Below are 18,598 nucleotides of genomic sequence, written 5' to 3' on the forward strand. Positions count from 1 at the left end.
GCTTAAAATCTCAATTTTCTGGGGGAAGAAAAATTTTTAACAGGAGGGCATTAAAAAAAAAATATATATATATATATATATATATATATATATATATATATATATATATATATATATATATATATATATATATATATATATTTAAACAGCGAAACCCTATTTGGAGGTGAGAGCATGAAAGCGCAGAATTAAAGACGCCATGACTTTAACGAGATATTAGCACGTATTTACCTTGTTTCGGTCCAAAAACTCCATGTCGCATATATCACTGAGTGTCAAGACACAGCTGTGAATGGCCACAGCTGGACTTTTTGGGGATTTTATGGGTGAAACATGGTAATATAACAAGGGTCGCGATGCAGAAATCGCAGACATCAAGGAGTGGGCGAGATTTTCTTTTTCATATATTTACCCTTTTAAACGTTATTTTTTTCAAATTTTCTTTGTTTGGATCGATTATTTATCATCTAACATATTGGAGAAAATGCGACAGTAACAAAAAAACAACAACAACAACAATTAAGCGATAATTATGAGGTAGATATCCGCGACTTCTTTGCAGATACCATTTTTTTTCATTGTGACCTAATTTGTTTAAAAGTTTAAAATATGCGAGTGAATAATTTTTTAACGTTTTTTTAAACGACATATGATACATCAATTAATGATTCTAAGCTAAAAATAACATTTGAATAATAAATATAATTAATTACCTTCATTTTATGGCTGGGTGGAAACAAAAGCGGTTGCGCGACGTCTGTAAACGGGGGTTTCTAGGGTAAAACAGACAAATTAAAAATAGTTTGGGGCCTTAAAGTGCCAAGAATCTGCTATTGTAGCATATAGACATATTGTTCTATCAAACACAACAGTTCTTTTGGCTTAAAATACAGCAGTTTCTTTAAAAAGGGGTGCAAGAGCAGAAACTGCTTTTTCAGTCTTGTCTTTGTTTTCCGCCATATACATTTTTTTTATGTATACTTTGGGGAAAACGTGAAAAAACTTATATAACCGCGAAAAACGGGGGACCACTGTTAGAGCATTCCGACATTTTTAGGTCAACAATGTCTCTAAAAAATGAATCATGAATCAACTATCAAAATTGTAGATGTTTATAATCAATTAGTCATTTAATCAAGGCAGTTTGCAGAAATAATGGCCTTCCGAGAGAAACCATAACTACGATGTGGCCCGTGACAAAGATGCTTTTGACATAGGCCTGGGCGATATGACAAACATTGTTATCACGATCAAAAAAAAACAATTTGATCAGTTGATATGGATTATTACCACGATAATTATCACGTTTTTGTCTTTCAAATTTGAAGTCTGATTTTAGCCCCTGAGTGAACGTTAACAAAACCAGATGCTGCTTTAACCAATCTTTAATGTCAGAACAAAGATGCATGGTAAAAAAAAAACTACTACACAGCATTGAAAAAATAGGAGGAACAATGCACATAAGGTAATCGTAATGCACTAAATTGCACAAAATCATAGGCAGACATGCATTCCCCAAAAATTAACATGTTAAAGCCTGTTGTGCATGGAGTTTTAAGGTGTCTGACATTCTCAATCAATCAAATTTATTTGCTCTGTGACAGGTCATGATGTTCCCTCCTGTACGAAATACTCTCAGAGCTAGCGTTCACTTCACAACAGCACCCCCTTTTCTCCGGTGTTCGGGGAGTTTAATTACAGTTTAAATCTATCGACTTTTATCGAATGCTTTCATTATTTATTTATTTTTTGTTTATTTTATATTTGACATTAATTATATGACGATAATCATTGTGATTGTTTTATCACCCAGGGTTACTTTGACACCCCTTGGCTAGGACAATTAAATGAAGGCTGTGCAGCCTTGTATCATTTTTATCGTGTTTGTTTAAATGGGCGAACCATAATGCTCAAATTATATGGTACACAAAGGATCCGCTTCCTCCTATTTGCCTATTATTAAAGGTATCTAGAAGAGGAAACACTTTTTACATGACACATTTCCGTGTAACATTAGCTCTCTTTTTTGTGCTTTGCTGTACTCTAGGCAATTTCACTGTGTGTGGGTTGAGGTAAGGGAAAGGGTCACCGCTTTTTATCCCTGCATTATTTAACATCCCGCTGAGTTTGTTTTCTTTGCCCTCATGGCAAATTCATCCAAGTTAAAAGCGCAGTGTGAACTCAAAAAAAGAGGAAGAAAAGAAATATGTAACTTACATCGCCTGAGGTGGTCTATGATTCACCTAGACATTGTTCACATGGAGTGGGAGAGAAAGAGTTTAGAGTTTCTATTGAGCACTGCTTAAAGACACCTTTCTCTTAACAAGCTGCAGTGAGGGCTGGTAGCCTACCAAGCTTGCCTGCAGCACTCCGCAGGGTGATTATGTCACAGTGGGCGAGTCGGAATGATGTGTATCTCTCTGTTATAAGGCATCTCTACTTTGGCTACGGCTCCAAGTACAAATATGATCTCCACAATCGTCTCCAGAGCAACAACACGCTCCACTGTAAGTCTACTGAAGAAACTTGGTCTTAAAATCATTTGCCCCGTCTTGTTATTCTGTCGCTCAGACGATAACAATCCAAAAAGGCTTGTTTGCTGTCAGTCAAGCACACTGACAGCAGTGAGAAAAGGCTTTCCAGCAAGTTGATGACGTGGATATTGGGACAGTGTGATCTATACTACTTCAGTGATTTTAGTTGTGCTGCTGTTTACCAGCCTATCAGGACCAGTGATGCACAATGTACTATCTGAGCTACTGAGATGCTTGGATTAGCCAGCTATTTCTGCTTCATTTTTTTCTAACTAGCGTCGCAGAATAATGCCAGGCGCGCCTTGATTCTGCAGGGAGATTATTTGTGGTTCTTATCAATGCTTGCAAATACGTACAAAATAAAAACACATTCCACAGACATCTGTGGTATGCCAAGCAGTGTGAGAACCCCAAAAATATCTAAGGTGTGGCTTAAGATAACCTTTAATTGTGGCAAAGTATGTTTTTGCCATTTCCGGGAGGCACTACCAATTGATTGCCTAATAGTTGCGGCCAAAGTCAACATCTGTGGGTGGTACTAAGAATTCCAAACATAATTGTTTGGATTATAAATTTCTCAACTTCATAAATGGCAAATAATACCGACCTAACTTTTCTGTCCTATTAATAATAGTGGAGTTATGACGTAGGCTGCATTCACACTGCCAGTCAATTCGATTTCTTTTCCCAGATGCGGCACATATCTGATATTTTTTTTCCTGCAGTGTGAACAGGCCAATGATTTAATGATTTTTCATTATCGACCTGGGGCTCATTCATATGTAGATATAATAGCATTTATATTCGATGCATTTGTCTGCACGCATTCGAACTATACATCTTCAGCTGGTGAAAAACGTCACCACTTTTTAACAAGCAACACAGGCGAAAGAGCATTGGTGGACAGTTGCAGAAAATATGTTTTCCTCCTTGATTGCTCACATGAAGCTATCTGTTTAAACTGCAGGAACATAAAATCTTAAAACGCAGCCACAAAAGCATGACAGCAGAGACCTGGCGAGAGACTTTCATAAACACACTACAACACGCGATGATGTGTTTGGTGCGCATGCATTTCACATCACCGAGGTGTTCCGTTCACCTACAAGTCACATTTGTTTTTTGTTATATGAAAGGCTACATAGAAATAATCGGAATTAACAAAAAATTCGTATTATGCCTCACGATGGTGTGAACGTAGATTTATTCAGTCTCCTGCTGAGCACACCTTTCCCCTAAAAACCTAAGTCGAACAGGAGCATATGCTTTTAAGCCTCAGCACTTAGATCAGGTGTTGGATTAATTGACTTAAATGGATCAGGAAGGTAGAGATGATTTGTCTGTCGGCTTTTATTGCAGCAATTTAGTCTGTGCCTCATTGCATTATGCCACTTAATGAGAGGCCTTCACAGCTGTTTTGGCTTTGCTGGTATTAACATGATCAGGTTCACTTAACAGGACAGTGGGAGCATGCTAGCCTTAAAATCATACAAATGTTCAATAATAATCGAGAGCAGGGTTCAGGTCGTGTGGGTCGATAATTAATTCATTCAATCAAGAGTGTGAGGAATTTTCTACCAAAAAAAGGCTTCCTTGCTTAAAAAAAAAATATTATATACAGTATTTAACTAATTACACTTGTTTTACTGCGGTACACCGTAAAATAAAAAACAAATATATTTTATATATTACTTGAAATATTTCTTTTAGTTGTATAATGACATATGTTCTAATGAGTACAATTCTCCAAATAATGATTATCGTACAGTGAGGAAAATAAGTATTTGAACACCCTGCGACAAGTTCTCACACTTGGAAATCATGGAGGGGTCTGAAATTTTCGTATGTCCATGTCCACTGTGAGAGGGATAATCTAAAAAGAAAAATCCAGAAATCACAAGTATGATTTTTTTAACAAATTATTTGTGTGATACAGCTGCAAATAAGTATTTGAACACCTGAGAAAATGAATGGTAATGTTTGGTAAAGTAGCTGTTGTTTGCAATTACAGAGGTAAAACCTTTCTTGTAGTTTTTCACCAGGTTTGCACATACTGCAGGAGGGATCTTGGCCCACTCCTCTACACAGATCTTCTCTAGATCAGTCAGGTCTCTGGGCTGTCGCTGAGAAACACGGTGTTTGCACTCCCTCCAAAGGTTTTCTATTGGGTTTAGGTCTGGAGACTGGTTAGGCCATGCTAGAACCTTGATATGCTTCTTGCGGAGCCATTCCTTGGTTTTCCTGGCTGTGTGCTTCAGGTCATTGTCATGTTGGAAGACCAAGCCACGACCCATCTTCAATGCTCGGACTGAGGGAAGGAGGTTTTTCCCCAAAATCTAACAATACAGTGCGCTCGTCCTGTCCCATGTACAGAAAAACACCCCCAAAGCATAATGCTCCCACCCCCATGCTTCACAGTAGGGATGGTGTTCTTGGGATAGTCCTCATCATTCTTCTTCCTCCAAGCAAGGTTAAGGGGAATTAAGACCAAAATGTTCTATTTTGCTCTCATCTGACCACAGAACTTGCTCCAATGACACCTCTGCATCATCCAAATGGTCATAGGCAAACTTAAGACGGGTCTTGATATGTGCTGGTTTAAGCAGGGGAACCTTCCGTGCCATGCATGATTTCAAACTATGATGTCTTAGTGTATTACCAACAGTAACCTTGGAAAGGGTGCTCCCAGCTCTTTTCAGGTCATTGATCAACTCCTGTCGTGTTGTTCTGGGCTGATTCACCTTTTTTAGGATTATTGAGACCCCACGAGGTGATATCTTTGAGACTGACCGTCATGTTTAGCTTCTTTCATTTTGTAATGATTGCTCCAACAGTGGACCTTTTTTCACCAAGCTGCTTGGTAATTGCTCTGTAGCCACTTTCGGTCTTGTGGAAGTCTACAGTTTTGTCTCTGGTGTCTTTGGACAGCTCTTTGGTCTTGGCCATGTTACAAGTTTGAGTCTTACTGATTTAATTGGGTGGACAGGTGTCTTTATGCAGCTATCGACCTCAAGCAAGTGCATCTGATTCAGGATAATACATGGAGTTGAGGTGGACTTTTAATAGGCGGGCTAACAGGTCTTTCAGAGTCACAATTCCAGCTGATAGACAGGTGTTCAAATACTATTTGCAGCTCTATCACACAAATAAATTGTTAAAAAATGATACATTCTGATTTCTGGATTTTTCTTTTTTAAATTATCTGTCTCACAGTGAACACGCACCTTTCATGGAAGTTTCAGATTACGCCATAATTTCTAAGTGGGAGAACTTGCAAAATAGCAGGGTGTTCAAATACTTATTTTCTTCACTATATATTCCCTTTTTTACACCACACGTTTACATGCATGCGTACTCAAGAGTGTTTCTTGGTCACGATCTTCTGTGGAATAGACTTTGTCCTATTTCCTTCATTTCTTCTTATTCCGTTATTCAGTCTCTGTCCAGCACAGCAAGATGAAACAGGCCTCTCTTTTCCCTCGATATACCGCTAATTTGTATACAAAACTAACAGGCGGCCTTGATAAGCACTAGCAACTGCCTCACGGTTCGGGAAGAGAGGAAGGAAAGCAAATGCCGTGTTTTACACGAAACCTAAGCCCTCACCCAAAGCTCCTCTCGCACCATTCATTCCCCTCTGTCTGTTGCTAGGGCGAGAGCGAACACGATTTGTCTGTTCTGCGGTACTGTGCACACAATGTAATATGTGGCTATAAAAATGCCACCCTGAGCTAAGTATAAAGAGGTTTGTGTGTGCAGAGGGAAACCAATCCATTCTCCATGATCACTATGGAATTCATTATCATCTTAATGATGCTCCACTTTAAGCGAGTCTCTACGTTGGCAGACGGTTGCGTGGGAGATTTCTTGTCTTTTTGCTCTGTATGTTACACATTCTACCCGACTCGCTGGGGGTTTGGCGTCTTGCTGGCCCACACCTGCTCTGACACGCAAGCAACCATGATGGAATTGTCAGCACCAGGTTGAAATTGCTGCTTACTGTTCCTTCCTTTAGAATGCAAATAATTGCTGCAGTGTATAATAAACAACCGCTTGGGAGGTCATTCAGTTTTCTGGAACAGTGGAGAGGACAAATGCAAGGGAGATAATTAATTTGGTGTCTTCCGTTGCTGCCCGGGAGCTGTAGGCTTATTTTGCATGGCTAATGGGGCGTTTATTGCCAAAGAAGCATTAGTGGATGTCTAGGGTTAAAGGGTGACAGTAGTTGAGGGCTCTGAGTGGGTGCTGATAAAAGTGTTTATTGAAGCACTGAGCTACACCCACAAGAACACTGAAAATGAAGCCCCCGCAGGTTTAAGGCACTAGGCCTTATATGTCTTTTTTAGGTTATCAATTGATTAGAACGCTCACTAACAGGCATCAGATATATGTATGTCTAAGGGGCCGTTTACATGGTGACTCTCCGAGAATACGAAAAATTTCAAATTTGCATTTGCGTCTCCATTTGAACAATGTCGCAATTTCGCATGAAAACGATGTAGTATTCATGCCAGGCCCTAGGGGGCATTGCAGATTTACAGGGCAACAGAGAATGATGCACTTTGAACCCACCAAGCTCCCTCAGCCCGGAAAAACATATGCCCGCCCACTCGAAGCAATGTCATTTTTCTTTTGTTCAAAAAGGCACAAAAATTGAAACGTTCAACATATTTAATTTAGAAATATTATATAAAACAGTAAATTAAAGCCGACATTCCGCCATATTTGCTGTTTTTAATGTTTAGTAGCACCGCTGTGCACGCCCAATGTGACGTGTATGAGTGCTGACGTTAACGGCGCGGTCTTGCGCCGCAGGAGCCTTTGATATGCATGCCGACGAAGCCCCCCTCAACCCCTCGCAATCGGATTCTTCCATTTTGGAGGCAGGATTCAGAATTTTTCGTCTTCGCCGACACCATTTGCACACGAGGCGAGTCCGCTACTCAGTCATCGCGTCTTTATGTCGCCATGTAAACTGCCCCAAAATGTGTTAGGGATGATTTATTATTGTTTAAGCTAAAGTAATATACCCCCCTCCAGCTATCATGGTAACACAGTAGGTGTAGATTAGAAATTATGAAGTAAGTGCACCACATTTAACATATATTAGTCGTCTTAGGAAACTACAATCGCATGTACACTGCGGAATTCAACGTCTTCTGAAAAAATTTAAAGTACAAATCATTTTCAAGGATTGCAATGAAGTGCAAGCAATACCTGTGACTTTTGGTCTACAAGGCACACCCACCAATTTTTCCAAGAAAATTTAATTTCTGAACATACAATCCGCACTGGACTAAAAACCACAGAGATATTAAAACCAAATGACATGAAACTCATTAGCCTTTAAAAATCCATACATAAGCCACACTGGACTATAAGACGCAGGGTTGAAAGCGGGGGGAAAAGTAACGGTTTATAGACTGAAAATTATGGTAAATACTATTGCAAAGTGGTTCAAGTAACATCGAAGTACTTTTAACCAGGAAACACGCTACGAGCTTTTCGATCACTGTTTGAGTGGTTGCCTCTTAGTAAAACAATTTACATGGTTTGATGTTCTTCATTGTAGAGACGTAAATCTGTCAGCCAGGGGCGTGGGTGGGTGTAATGAATGAGGAAATAGGGGCCTATGATTAACTTGACAAGCATTAGGGATTGTTACAGTTGCTTTTGAATCCTGTGCTGTCATGTTTTTTGTATATTAGGCTTGTTGTGCTGTTACAGCCCTCAGCTGGGTTTTAGCTACTAATTTATCTTAATTAATTGGTCTCTATTATGATAAGCCAACAAGGTTATAATAATATAGCTAGATATAGCGATTATAAAAACAACAAGCCTTTCAATTGGAAAGAGTCCAGTGTGTACATGCAGGTTGCTCATAATCACTTCCCAATTCTTGTTTTTGTCATTGACCTTTGAGATTGACTGGGCTAAATTGTGGCTTCATTTTTAAATTCTTATCGGGCTACCCATTTTAACTGATTCACAAATAAATATGTGGGATGTAATAGCCCTTTTTTCCAAATCGGTCCAAGGAATCTAGCAAAACTGTGTCGGGAGTCATGAAGGAAGGTTCTACTCTACCTTAAGACGTCGGGAAAGAGAGTGAACAGGATGATAACTTTCAAGTTTGACGCTGAAGGCGAGTGTTCGAATGATAAAAATTGGTCTGCAACAGCACTTTTTCTTTTTTATTACTACATAAGTTATTGAAGTATTGTATTGTTATTGAAATACATCTACACTGAAAACTTCATTATATAAATTTCCAACTAATGGAAGTAGGTTGATATACCTCTATTGAATTACCGTAAGCACCTTCAATACCACCTCAACAATATTGTCCCACCTAAACACTTTTTTTTTTGAAGGTCCTGCAATACCCAACTGTGATTTTTCAGTCTGAGCACAAAACTGCACTTTGTTAAGAAAGTGCTTCGATAAACAATTTACATGAGTGACAAAAAACAAATAAGAGACAAAGAATAATTCCCATCATATGCCGAGTGGTGACTGGCTATACAATAGAATACCTTTTTATCTCTGAGTGCTAAGCTAAATAAAGGCAAAACTGCCTCCTAAAAAATACAACAGTCTGGAACCGGAAATGTAGTTTGACCTAACCTAACCAAACTGTGGCAACTCTTTGCTGGTGATTACTTAGCTTCCGAATCAATAGAAAAGGGAACTAGTTAATTAATGTGGATTACAGCACACATTGATCATCCACACTTTGAATGCACCTAGCATCCCTAACTTCTCTCCCTGTGGCTCAGGAGAACACTGTTTCAAAGAAATTGCCGTTGCTGGACAAGCGCTTTTTTCCATGCAGTTCACGGCAACCAGGCAGCGGATACCTCTCTCTGCTCGGCATAATCATATTACTAGCACTAAGTGAAGGAAAATAAACTTAAGGATTCCTCCAAGAATGAACGATGTAAATCTGAAATCTTACACGATGGTAAAGAGGGATAGATTGTAGGGTAGATGATTTTATATCGTATTATTTTCAAGGGTTCGATAATCGGAATCATTAAGCAGGCGAAGAAGTATTTTATTCATTCATCTATCTTCAAAGCCGCTTATCCTCACGAGGGTCATAGGGGTACTGGAGCTTATCCCGGCTAAATATGGACAGTAGGCGGTGTGCACCCTGAATAGGTTTCCAGCCAATTGCATCAAAGTATTTTATTTTATTTCCAGTCGCATTTTAGGGGTCTGACAGAAAACTCTAGAATAAAATATTTTCAAGTTGCGAGGATTTTAAAGGCCTCCAAATCCCTGTCGGTTCCTTTGCATTGGCGTAGAGCAGTCCTCATCATACTAGAGATTAAGGAGCATGACTCCCTCAATCGGTTTTTGCTTTAACACGGTACTAAAACCACAGTGCACTAATAAGAAATTGTCATTTTAAGGGATGTTTCTAATGATTAAAGGTGACAGAAAATGCTGAATTGAAAGAGATGGCGTTAAGAAAGTTGACTGTGATAAAATACCATGCAGGGAAACAAATGACACGTGTGTATGTGTATATTATATATTTATTTGGTTTATTTTGTAAATGTTTATTGGCTAACATGCCTCAATAAGGTAAGTTTGAGCATATGTAAAGGTTCACTTTGGGCCCTGGCGAATTACAATCACGTGTGTCACATGAGTCGAAACTAAATTGTAAATATAAAAACTATGTAAGCATAGCACACAACAAAAAACCCTTGAACAGGTTTCTTTGTTTTCACACAACAGCTGTTGCAATAACTGCCAGCCTGTGTGTAAAAATTATGTCTTTACTAGAGAGGGAGGGCAAGAGCTTTGCATGCTTGGTTTTATTTAGTCTGCCTTTGTCTAAACTCTGGCTGCAGGATGTCTTCTTTTTGGAGATATTTTTCTCATCTCCAAGGTATGCAGTGCATACAAGGTAAATGAAAAACCTCAGTATCGTGCAATATAAAGCGAGGAGGGGGCTCGGTGGGTGGAAAAAATTAGTCTCTCAGCAGTCTTTAGGCAAAGGGGTTAATTGAATCTGGGTAATTGCTGACCTTCTTGTCTTGGAGAAATCACAGGCTTAACTGATCAATGCCTTTCATAAATTCATGCCTTGAAGGTCATTCAAGTGATTATCCCGCCCTCCCTCCATGTCTTCATCGCCTCACTCAGTCGGCCCTCTGTGCAATAATTCCGCATTGAAGTGGTTTAATACTTCCAAAAAGCAATTAGGCATGTGTCAGATTGTCTAAATTGATTAGCTTGCAACACTGTTCATTACAAGTGATCGAGACTTTTTTCCACTTACTTCCTGTCAGCAGTAAACTCGCTGCTCGTAAAATTTAGCCCTTGCATCTCTGCAGTGATCAACGCATCTATATCGTCAATAAATAAAGAGGTATTCTTGAAAGTTGAAGGATTTTTACAAACAAGCAGCGGTGTAATTTGGCAATCCCTAAATCTGGGAATTATAGTTCCGCATGTGGCGCTTTGACGAGTTAGCACTCTGATGCTGGGCTTTCTGGCCCATTTTCCTTGCTGTGCTGCACCCCCCTTTCCTTTCACGCCTGCTGAGGAAACAGGAGGCTTTCACAGCTGCTGAGAGCTGGGCCCCGGCTGGGCCCTATGACCTCCTTCTTGCTTTTTCTCCTCCCCTCCCTCAGCTTCATCCCCTTTTCCCCCTCTCTCCAGCAGTCTCTTTCCTCAGGGAGCTCTTGTGTGGCTCAGAGGAAGCTGAATCATAAAGCACGGCTAATGAATAGAATGGGGAAGGAAAGCTGAAGCCTGCTGACGGCCCTCTAGAGAGGGGGCCAGACCCATGAAGCCCCAGGCTTAAATAGCAGACGTCCCACAAAAGGTCAGGCTTCCCGCAGCCCACTCCAAGGACTTTTGGCTCCCGGGCAATTTGGCTTGGATATTCCCCATAAGTATTTTTAAATAGTTAAATTACCAAGTTTCCTAACAAAGTAACTGGGCTATGATTAGATACTGTATATGTATCCTTCTCCGAGTACCTAAATCAGCCACTGTGTTTTTAATGGCAAATAAAGAATGTGAGAAGAATTTGTTGCACACTAACTATTTACACCACAACCACAAAACACTCCAGTTATCTGGTGAAAAAGTCAACTTGACACACAAATCCCAAAAATATTTCCAAAAACAGCAGCTGTCCAAATGAAAACTGCGTTTTGACTAGGGCTGTCAAAATTATTGCGTTAACGGGCGGTAATTAATTTTTTAAATTAATCACGTTAAAATATTTGACGCAATTAACGTACATGCCCCACTCAAACAGATTAAAATGACAGCAGTGTCATGTCTACTTGTTACTTGTGTTTTTTTTTTTCTTTTTTGTCGCCCTCTGCTGGCGCTTGGGTGCGACTGATTTTATGTGTTTCAGCACAATGAGCATTGTGTAATTATTGACATCAACAATGGCGAGCTACTAGTTTATTTTTTGATAGAAAATTTTATTAAAACGAAAACATTAAGAAGGGTTTTAATATAAAATTTCTATAACTTGTACTAACATTTATCTTTTAAGAATTACAAGTCTTTCTATCCATGGATCGCTTTAACAGAATGTTAATGTTAATGCCATCTTGCTGATTTATTGTTATAATAAACAAATACAGTACTTATGTACAGTATGTTGAATGTATGTATCCGTCTTGTGTCTTATCTTTCCATTCCAACTAAAATTTACAGAAAAATATGGCATATTTTATAGATGGTTTGAATTGCGATTAATTACAATTCATTTTTAAGCTGTGATTAACTCGATTAAAAATTTTAATCGTTTGACAGCCCTAGTTTTGACATGCCTGTTAAAAAACGGTTTTGTAAGCCGACCTTGTAATTGTGTATTACCCTACTGACTCATGCTGTCTTGGCAGTTTCAAACCATAGTAAGAACGCCAAAGTGGTGGTTGCTGCTGATGTTAAGAATCCATTTAGGATTAAAATCACGTAACTGCAAGCTCACGCACAGTAAGTTTAACTTGTCACAGATATTTGTCATGTCTGCAGTGCTCTCAAGATAGCCACTACAGCCATAACACTTGTTGTAACTGTTCTCGTCAATTCTGCTACACCATTCCCTCCCCTGTGTTTTTCCCAGGCTCATGCCACACTTAGCCTGTCTCTGAGCCAGATCCTTTGTCCATTTGACAAGCTTCATTCCAATCTGAGCCCACATATTTTCTGCCAGGGTCCTGCGGGGCGATGATTCAGGTTGTGCTGGTTTAGTGCTGATGCTCAGTACTGAGGCGTTTAATGTCATCCAAAGCTAACAAAGAGCCTGTGTTGTAACCTGGCACCCCAGTTCTGGGAGGATGAAAGTGGGCAATCCATAACAATGTTTTTTTTTTAACCTTGTAGTCTTTGACTGTAGTGAGAAACAGGATTGCTTCTCCAATTTTGGAGCTCATCCTCAAAACATGACAATTCAAATTGTTTTTGTCACCATCTTACTGTGCTAGCCTACTGTTGTTTTTCTTTTATTGAAGTATAAATTATTTAAATTTGGCTTAGTGATATGACTCAGTATGGCAGGAATTTAATTCTAAACTGAGTTGTTGCCCTCTGTTAACGTTTCCTGTCAGATGGAGCTAAACGAAGTGTTGCTTTCACACAGCTTTATTTTGGTTGTTGTTGTGGTTAGCACTGAGACAAAACACACACAGAGACGAGCATTGTGGAGAAATGCAACACAAGTGGCCGTGTAGGAGAAATTGGGAGTTGTTGGAGAATAGAGACGAGGACACCCTCAAAACATTTGTGGAAAACTAACAGGGATGCCAAGGACAGCCATCTGTGTTTACAAAATTATTTGCTTCCTCTCTCTGTGTCTCTCCCTCTAGTACTCTGATTCACTGTTCATTTGTTACATATGTTCCCTTTGTGCTACGTAAAATACAAGCGCTGCAGTTGAGGACACTTGCACCCGTTGAGTGGAACATATGCTCTTGCCGCTTTTCGCTTTTCTGCAGCCCAGATGAGAGGAGATAAAAGTGTGTATTTGAAACAAAGCCAAAAAAAATGCACAACTCAAGTCAGGATATGTTTCCATAAGTATTTAGTTAATAGGTATGGAAATTTTATTTGGATTTGTTTGAACTGACTTTGGTGCATTCTGTTAATCTGATGCATTGGAACTTCTAATTTATCAACGTAGTGTAATGGTAACATTAAAACAGGGAGGAAAACAGTCTTCATGCTTTCACTATAATATAAAGTTGTACTAAAAGATTGTCTGATACTGATAACGTGTAGTCTAGGATGTTGTGATTGATACTAAATTGTATTATCACTTGCATTTGGTTTAATTACACAATGTAAGGAATAATGAATCACTTACACTTTTCACAGAGGTATTTTGAGCACCTTCAATGATGATGTAGCATAGCCACCTTTCTGACTAAGGTATTATTTCTTTTTCAAGTGGCTCAACAGTGCCACCTAATGTTGCCTCACTAAAGGCAAGTCAGGGACCATCAGGTACACAGGGAACGTTCTTTGGTGTTTTTTTTCTGAGCACTTAAACTGCATTTCTGAATAAACCTTAAGATTAAGGTTTTGATGAATAACCCAATTATCTAAGAGTGCTGACTCTAGTTTACCACTGATTCATCTGAATGAACTAATCTGCTAAAGCTCTGCCTCTTCTTTTTCCAGGTGTCTGATGTAGGATTAGAAAAGATCTTTTCTTCTACCACACCCAAAGGTAAGAACCCAGTACTTTGTCCGTGCTCTCTCCAGGGTTTATGTCTCTGGCTAAATCATGTAAATTCCTCTCACTAATGAAAGCCCACAACTAACATTCAGATTTAAATATGAGCAGACAGCTAAGCAAATGCATATGCGTACCTTTTTTTCTGCCAGGGAGTGGTGTTTCCTAGCTGACATTGCCAGAGGCTTAGCCCTCTTACATATTGGTTCATTAGAGGGGATTTAGAGCCTCTCTGCCACATGCTCCCTCAAATAGGAACTTCCCCTCAGGCAATACAAGCTCTCCGACAGCAGGCCTGAGCGGTAATGGGTGCCAAAGGAAAGAGAGAAAGAGCTTTGTCAGACACTTGGTCGGTGTTTATTTGCCAAAATGTGCTTTGTTGTTGCACTGCAATAAACAGACAATTCAATCATACAGTACATATCAAGTTTGAGTGAGGTGTTAAATTGTGAAATTGGGGATGAAGGGAGGTCAGGAGAGTAGCGATATGATCAGCCTTCCGAGGGGAAATCGTAGCATGACCACGTCTCCCAGTGGGGCCAGAACCTGTGAGCTGTTTCATTAACAGAGTGGGAGATGCGAGTGTAGAGCATTGCAATCAAACCCCTATTTTAGGAAGGTTAACTATAATGTCAATGTAGATGACTCATGGCATAAGCTTTCAGAATGAAAACTGAGAAGAGGAGAGGGTTTAAGGAACAACTGTTCTGCAGCTATCTCAATTTGTTTGACACCTACTGTAAATACTGTTGTTTGCTGTTGTATTCTGTTCAGTACAGTACAGTATTCTGCATCCCCACACATAATATGGCTGCATTTGAATATATATGGCGGAAAACACTCAGGTGACTTGAAGTTCCACTCTGAGACCCCCAATTTGGCCAAATTTCAAAATTGTCCGATATGCACGAGCGATAGATCATTGGAAAGCTTAAAATCTCAATTTTCTGGGGGAAGAAAATTTTTGAACACGAGGGGATTTAAAAATTTTTTTTTTTTTTTTAATTAAACAGCAAAACCCTATCTGGAGGTGAGAGCACACAAGAGCAGGATTACAGACGCCATGACTTTAACGAGAACGAGAGATCCAAAAACTGCATGTATCACGTATCACTGAGTGTCAAGACACAGCTGTGAATGGCCACAGCTGAATTTTGGGGGGGATTTTATGGGTGAAACATGGTAATATAACAAGGGTCGCGATGCTGAAATCGCAGACATCAAGGAGTGGTCGAGATATTCTTTTTCATATATTTACCCTTTTAAACTTTTTTTTTTTTTAGAATTTTTCTTTGTTTTGATTGTTTATTTATCATCTAACATATCAGGGAAAATGCGTCAGTAACAAAAATAAATAAATAAAATTAACCCATAGTTATGAGGTAGGTATCCGTGTTTTTTTTTACAGACACCATTTTTTTCATTGTGACGTAATTTGTTTAAAAGTTTAAAATATGCGAGTAAAATTTTTTTAAAGTCTTTTTTTTGTTGTTGTTGTTTTCAAACGAAATATTGTTATACTAAAAATGACAGACATTTTGAATAATAAATATAATTAATTACCTTTCTTTTATGGCTGGATTGAAACAAAAGCGGCTGCGCGACGTCTGTAAACAGGGTTTACAGGGTAAAACGGACACATTAAAAATAGTTCGGGGGCTTCCTGCGCCATGAATCTGCTGTGGCAGCATATAGACATATTGTTCTATCAAACACAACAGTAGTTTTGGCTTAAAATACTGCAGTTTCTTTTAAAGAGGAGTGCAAGAGCAGAAACTGCTTTTTCAGTCTTGTCTGTGTTTTCCGCCATATGGTCTGCATGCACACATACAAACATTGTGTCATCTTGAAACCTAAGAAATTCTTGTAAATTGTGTGCAAAAGATTGGATTAAGACACTGGCGTTATGACAATACAGTCCAAACATAGTCGCTTGTGACTGTCAGATTAACAGCATGTGGTTTGGCTATTGTTAAAATAGGATGAAAGATATGAATTAGTGATCAGAGAGGATGAATTGAGGACAATTGCTCTCATCATGACTTATTTTTATACCTTTTAAATATCTGCTCCTGATGTTTTTGTTTTGAACTGTGGACGGCCATGTTTCTTTTCGGACATTGAGCACTTTATAATTTTTTTTATTTTTTTTTTGTAATCTTTTTTTTTTGTAATCCGCATATGATAGTCACAGCCGCCCACAGGCTGTTTTCCTGTGGTTTAGAATGCAACCTGCTTATGTGTCCCATTATTTGTCTTTCACAAAGTCCTGTGGTACCAATGAAACGCTCACTTTCTTCTGATCACCAGGTACATCAGGCTTAGTCAGATGCACACAAACATGGCACAGTACATGCATATTTAATGATGTTGTGTTTTTCCGCACAGTTTGTATACCCTGCATGGCGCCGTTTTCAATATTGTACTTCTTTCTGAAATTGCAAAGCGTGCAAACACTTGAGGTTTGAACCACAAGTCCACAATCTGCTCTGACAGTTCACAGGAAATGGAACAGATGAAGACCAAAATTGTAATGTGTGGCCGCAAAACACTATTTATGCTCACAGATTTAAGGGAAAACCCAAACATCATTTTTCCTGTCTCTCATACTATATATGCTTTTTGTCATTTATACTAAAGATTAGGGCTGTCAAACGATTAAAATTTTTAATCAAGTTAATCACAGCTTAAAAATTAATTAATCGTAATTAATCACAATTTAAACCATTTTTACAATATGCCATATTTTTCTGTAAATTATTGTTGGAATGGAAAGATAAGACACAAGATGGATATATACATTCAACATACGTTACATAAATACTGTATTTGTTTATTATAACAATAAATCAACAAGATGGCATTAACATTATTAACAATCTGTTAAAGTGATCCATGGATAGAAAGACTTGTAGTTCTTAAAAGATAAATGTTAGTACAAGTTATAGAAATTTTGTATTAAAACCCCTCTTAATGTTTTCGTTTTAATAAAATTTGTAAAATTTTCAATCAAAAAATAAACTAGTAGCCCACACTTGTTGATGTCATTAATTACACAATGCTCATGGGTGCTTAAGCCCATAAAATCAGTCGCACCCAAGCGCCAGCAGAGGGCGACAAAACTCCAAAAAACACAAGTAACAAGTTGGCATTGCACTGTGCTGTCATTTTAATCTGTTTGAGCGGGGCATGTGCGTTAATTAAGCCAAATATTTTAACTTGATTAATTTAAAAAATTAATTACAGCCCGTTAACGCGATAATTTTGACAGCCCTACTAAAGATATAAACATATATGGTGGAAGGGTGGTTAGCATATCCGCCTCACAGTTCCGAGATTGTTGGTTCAATCCCGGCTCGGCCTCCCTGTGTTGCGTTTGCATGTTCTCCTTGTGCCTGGGTGGGTTCTCTCCGGGGACTCCAGCTTCCCTCCCACTTACCAATAAATGCATGTTAGGCTGATTGAACACTCCAAATTGTCCGTAGGTGTGAATGCGTGTGTGGATGGTTGTCTGTCTCTATGTGCCCTGCGACTGGTTGGCAACCAGTTCAGGGTGTACCCAGCCTCCTGCCCATTGTTAGCTGGGATAGGCACCGGCACCCCCGCGACCCTGGTGAGGAATCAGGATTAGCGGCTTTGAAGATGAATAAATGAATGTAAACAAATAGAAAACAACGTATGCATCTATGCTAGAGCTAAGTGTTATTTAACTATTGATAGTTTTAGTTTCCTTCTTTTCTCAAACTGATTGACTTCTAAATAACAAACTCTGAAAAATGGTATTCTTAAGTAAAAGTGCATTTTCTATCCCTAATGCATTGAATATCAGAGTTGACCTCACACCTTCTTGAAGGCAAATGAGAAGCTAGATGTAGCGCACAGTACAGTGCTCCCCTGCAGCATACACACGCACTTCACTTTTAGACATGATATTTCACAAGGCTGTGTTTTTGGAAATGGTGGGAAGTTATCACCTACCTTCCAGTGGTCTAAAATATAAGAGGAATGCTTGAATTTTATATGTCGTGACCGTGTTGAATGTTGTATGTACTTTGGCGTTAGAACATGAAATCAGAGCAGCTCAACTGCAGGCTTAAGAGTTAGCCACACCATATTTATTGCAAGCAATACGGCTAAATGTGTGTTTTGTTCTAAAACTTGAAGCAGTTATTAATGAACAAAAAATGTATGGGATAGTGGCTGCAATGTTATTGCTAACATGCACATGGTACATAGGTGAAAGCACATGGTCACAACAATGGTAAAACCCAGGGCATCTTGGGATAGCAGGAAAGAAAGATTGGTAGAAAACCTATCTCTGAAGTGGATTTGTGCCCTTGTA

General features: G+C 39.0%; 1 protein-coding gene across 8 annotated transcripts in view; it reads left to right on the forward strand.

Annotated features, from left to right (window-relative positions):
* Window positions 1-18,598, forward strand: part of fbrsl1 (fibrosin-like 1) — a 532,343-nt gene that overhangs the window by 447,967 nt on the left and 65,778 nt on the right. For all 8 annotated transcript variants that reach the window (XM_057831195.1, XM_057831197.1, XM_057831199.1 and 5 more), the window contains one exon: window positions 14,202-14,250. In XM_057831195.1, the coding sequence (XP_057687178.1) occupies window positions 14,202-14,250 (49 nt within the window). The remainder of the gene's footprint in view (window positions 1-14,201; window positions 14,251-18,598) is intronic.

This window comes from Corythoichthys intestinalis, chromosome 3, assembly GCF_030265065.1.
Source record: "Corythoichthys intestinalis isolate RoL2023-P3 chromosome 3, ASM3026506v1, whole genome shotgun sequence".
Taxonomy (NCBI): Eukaryota; Metazoa; Chordata; class Actinopteri; order Syngnathiformes; family Syngnathidae; genus Corythoichthys; species Corythoichthys intestinalis.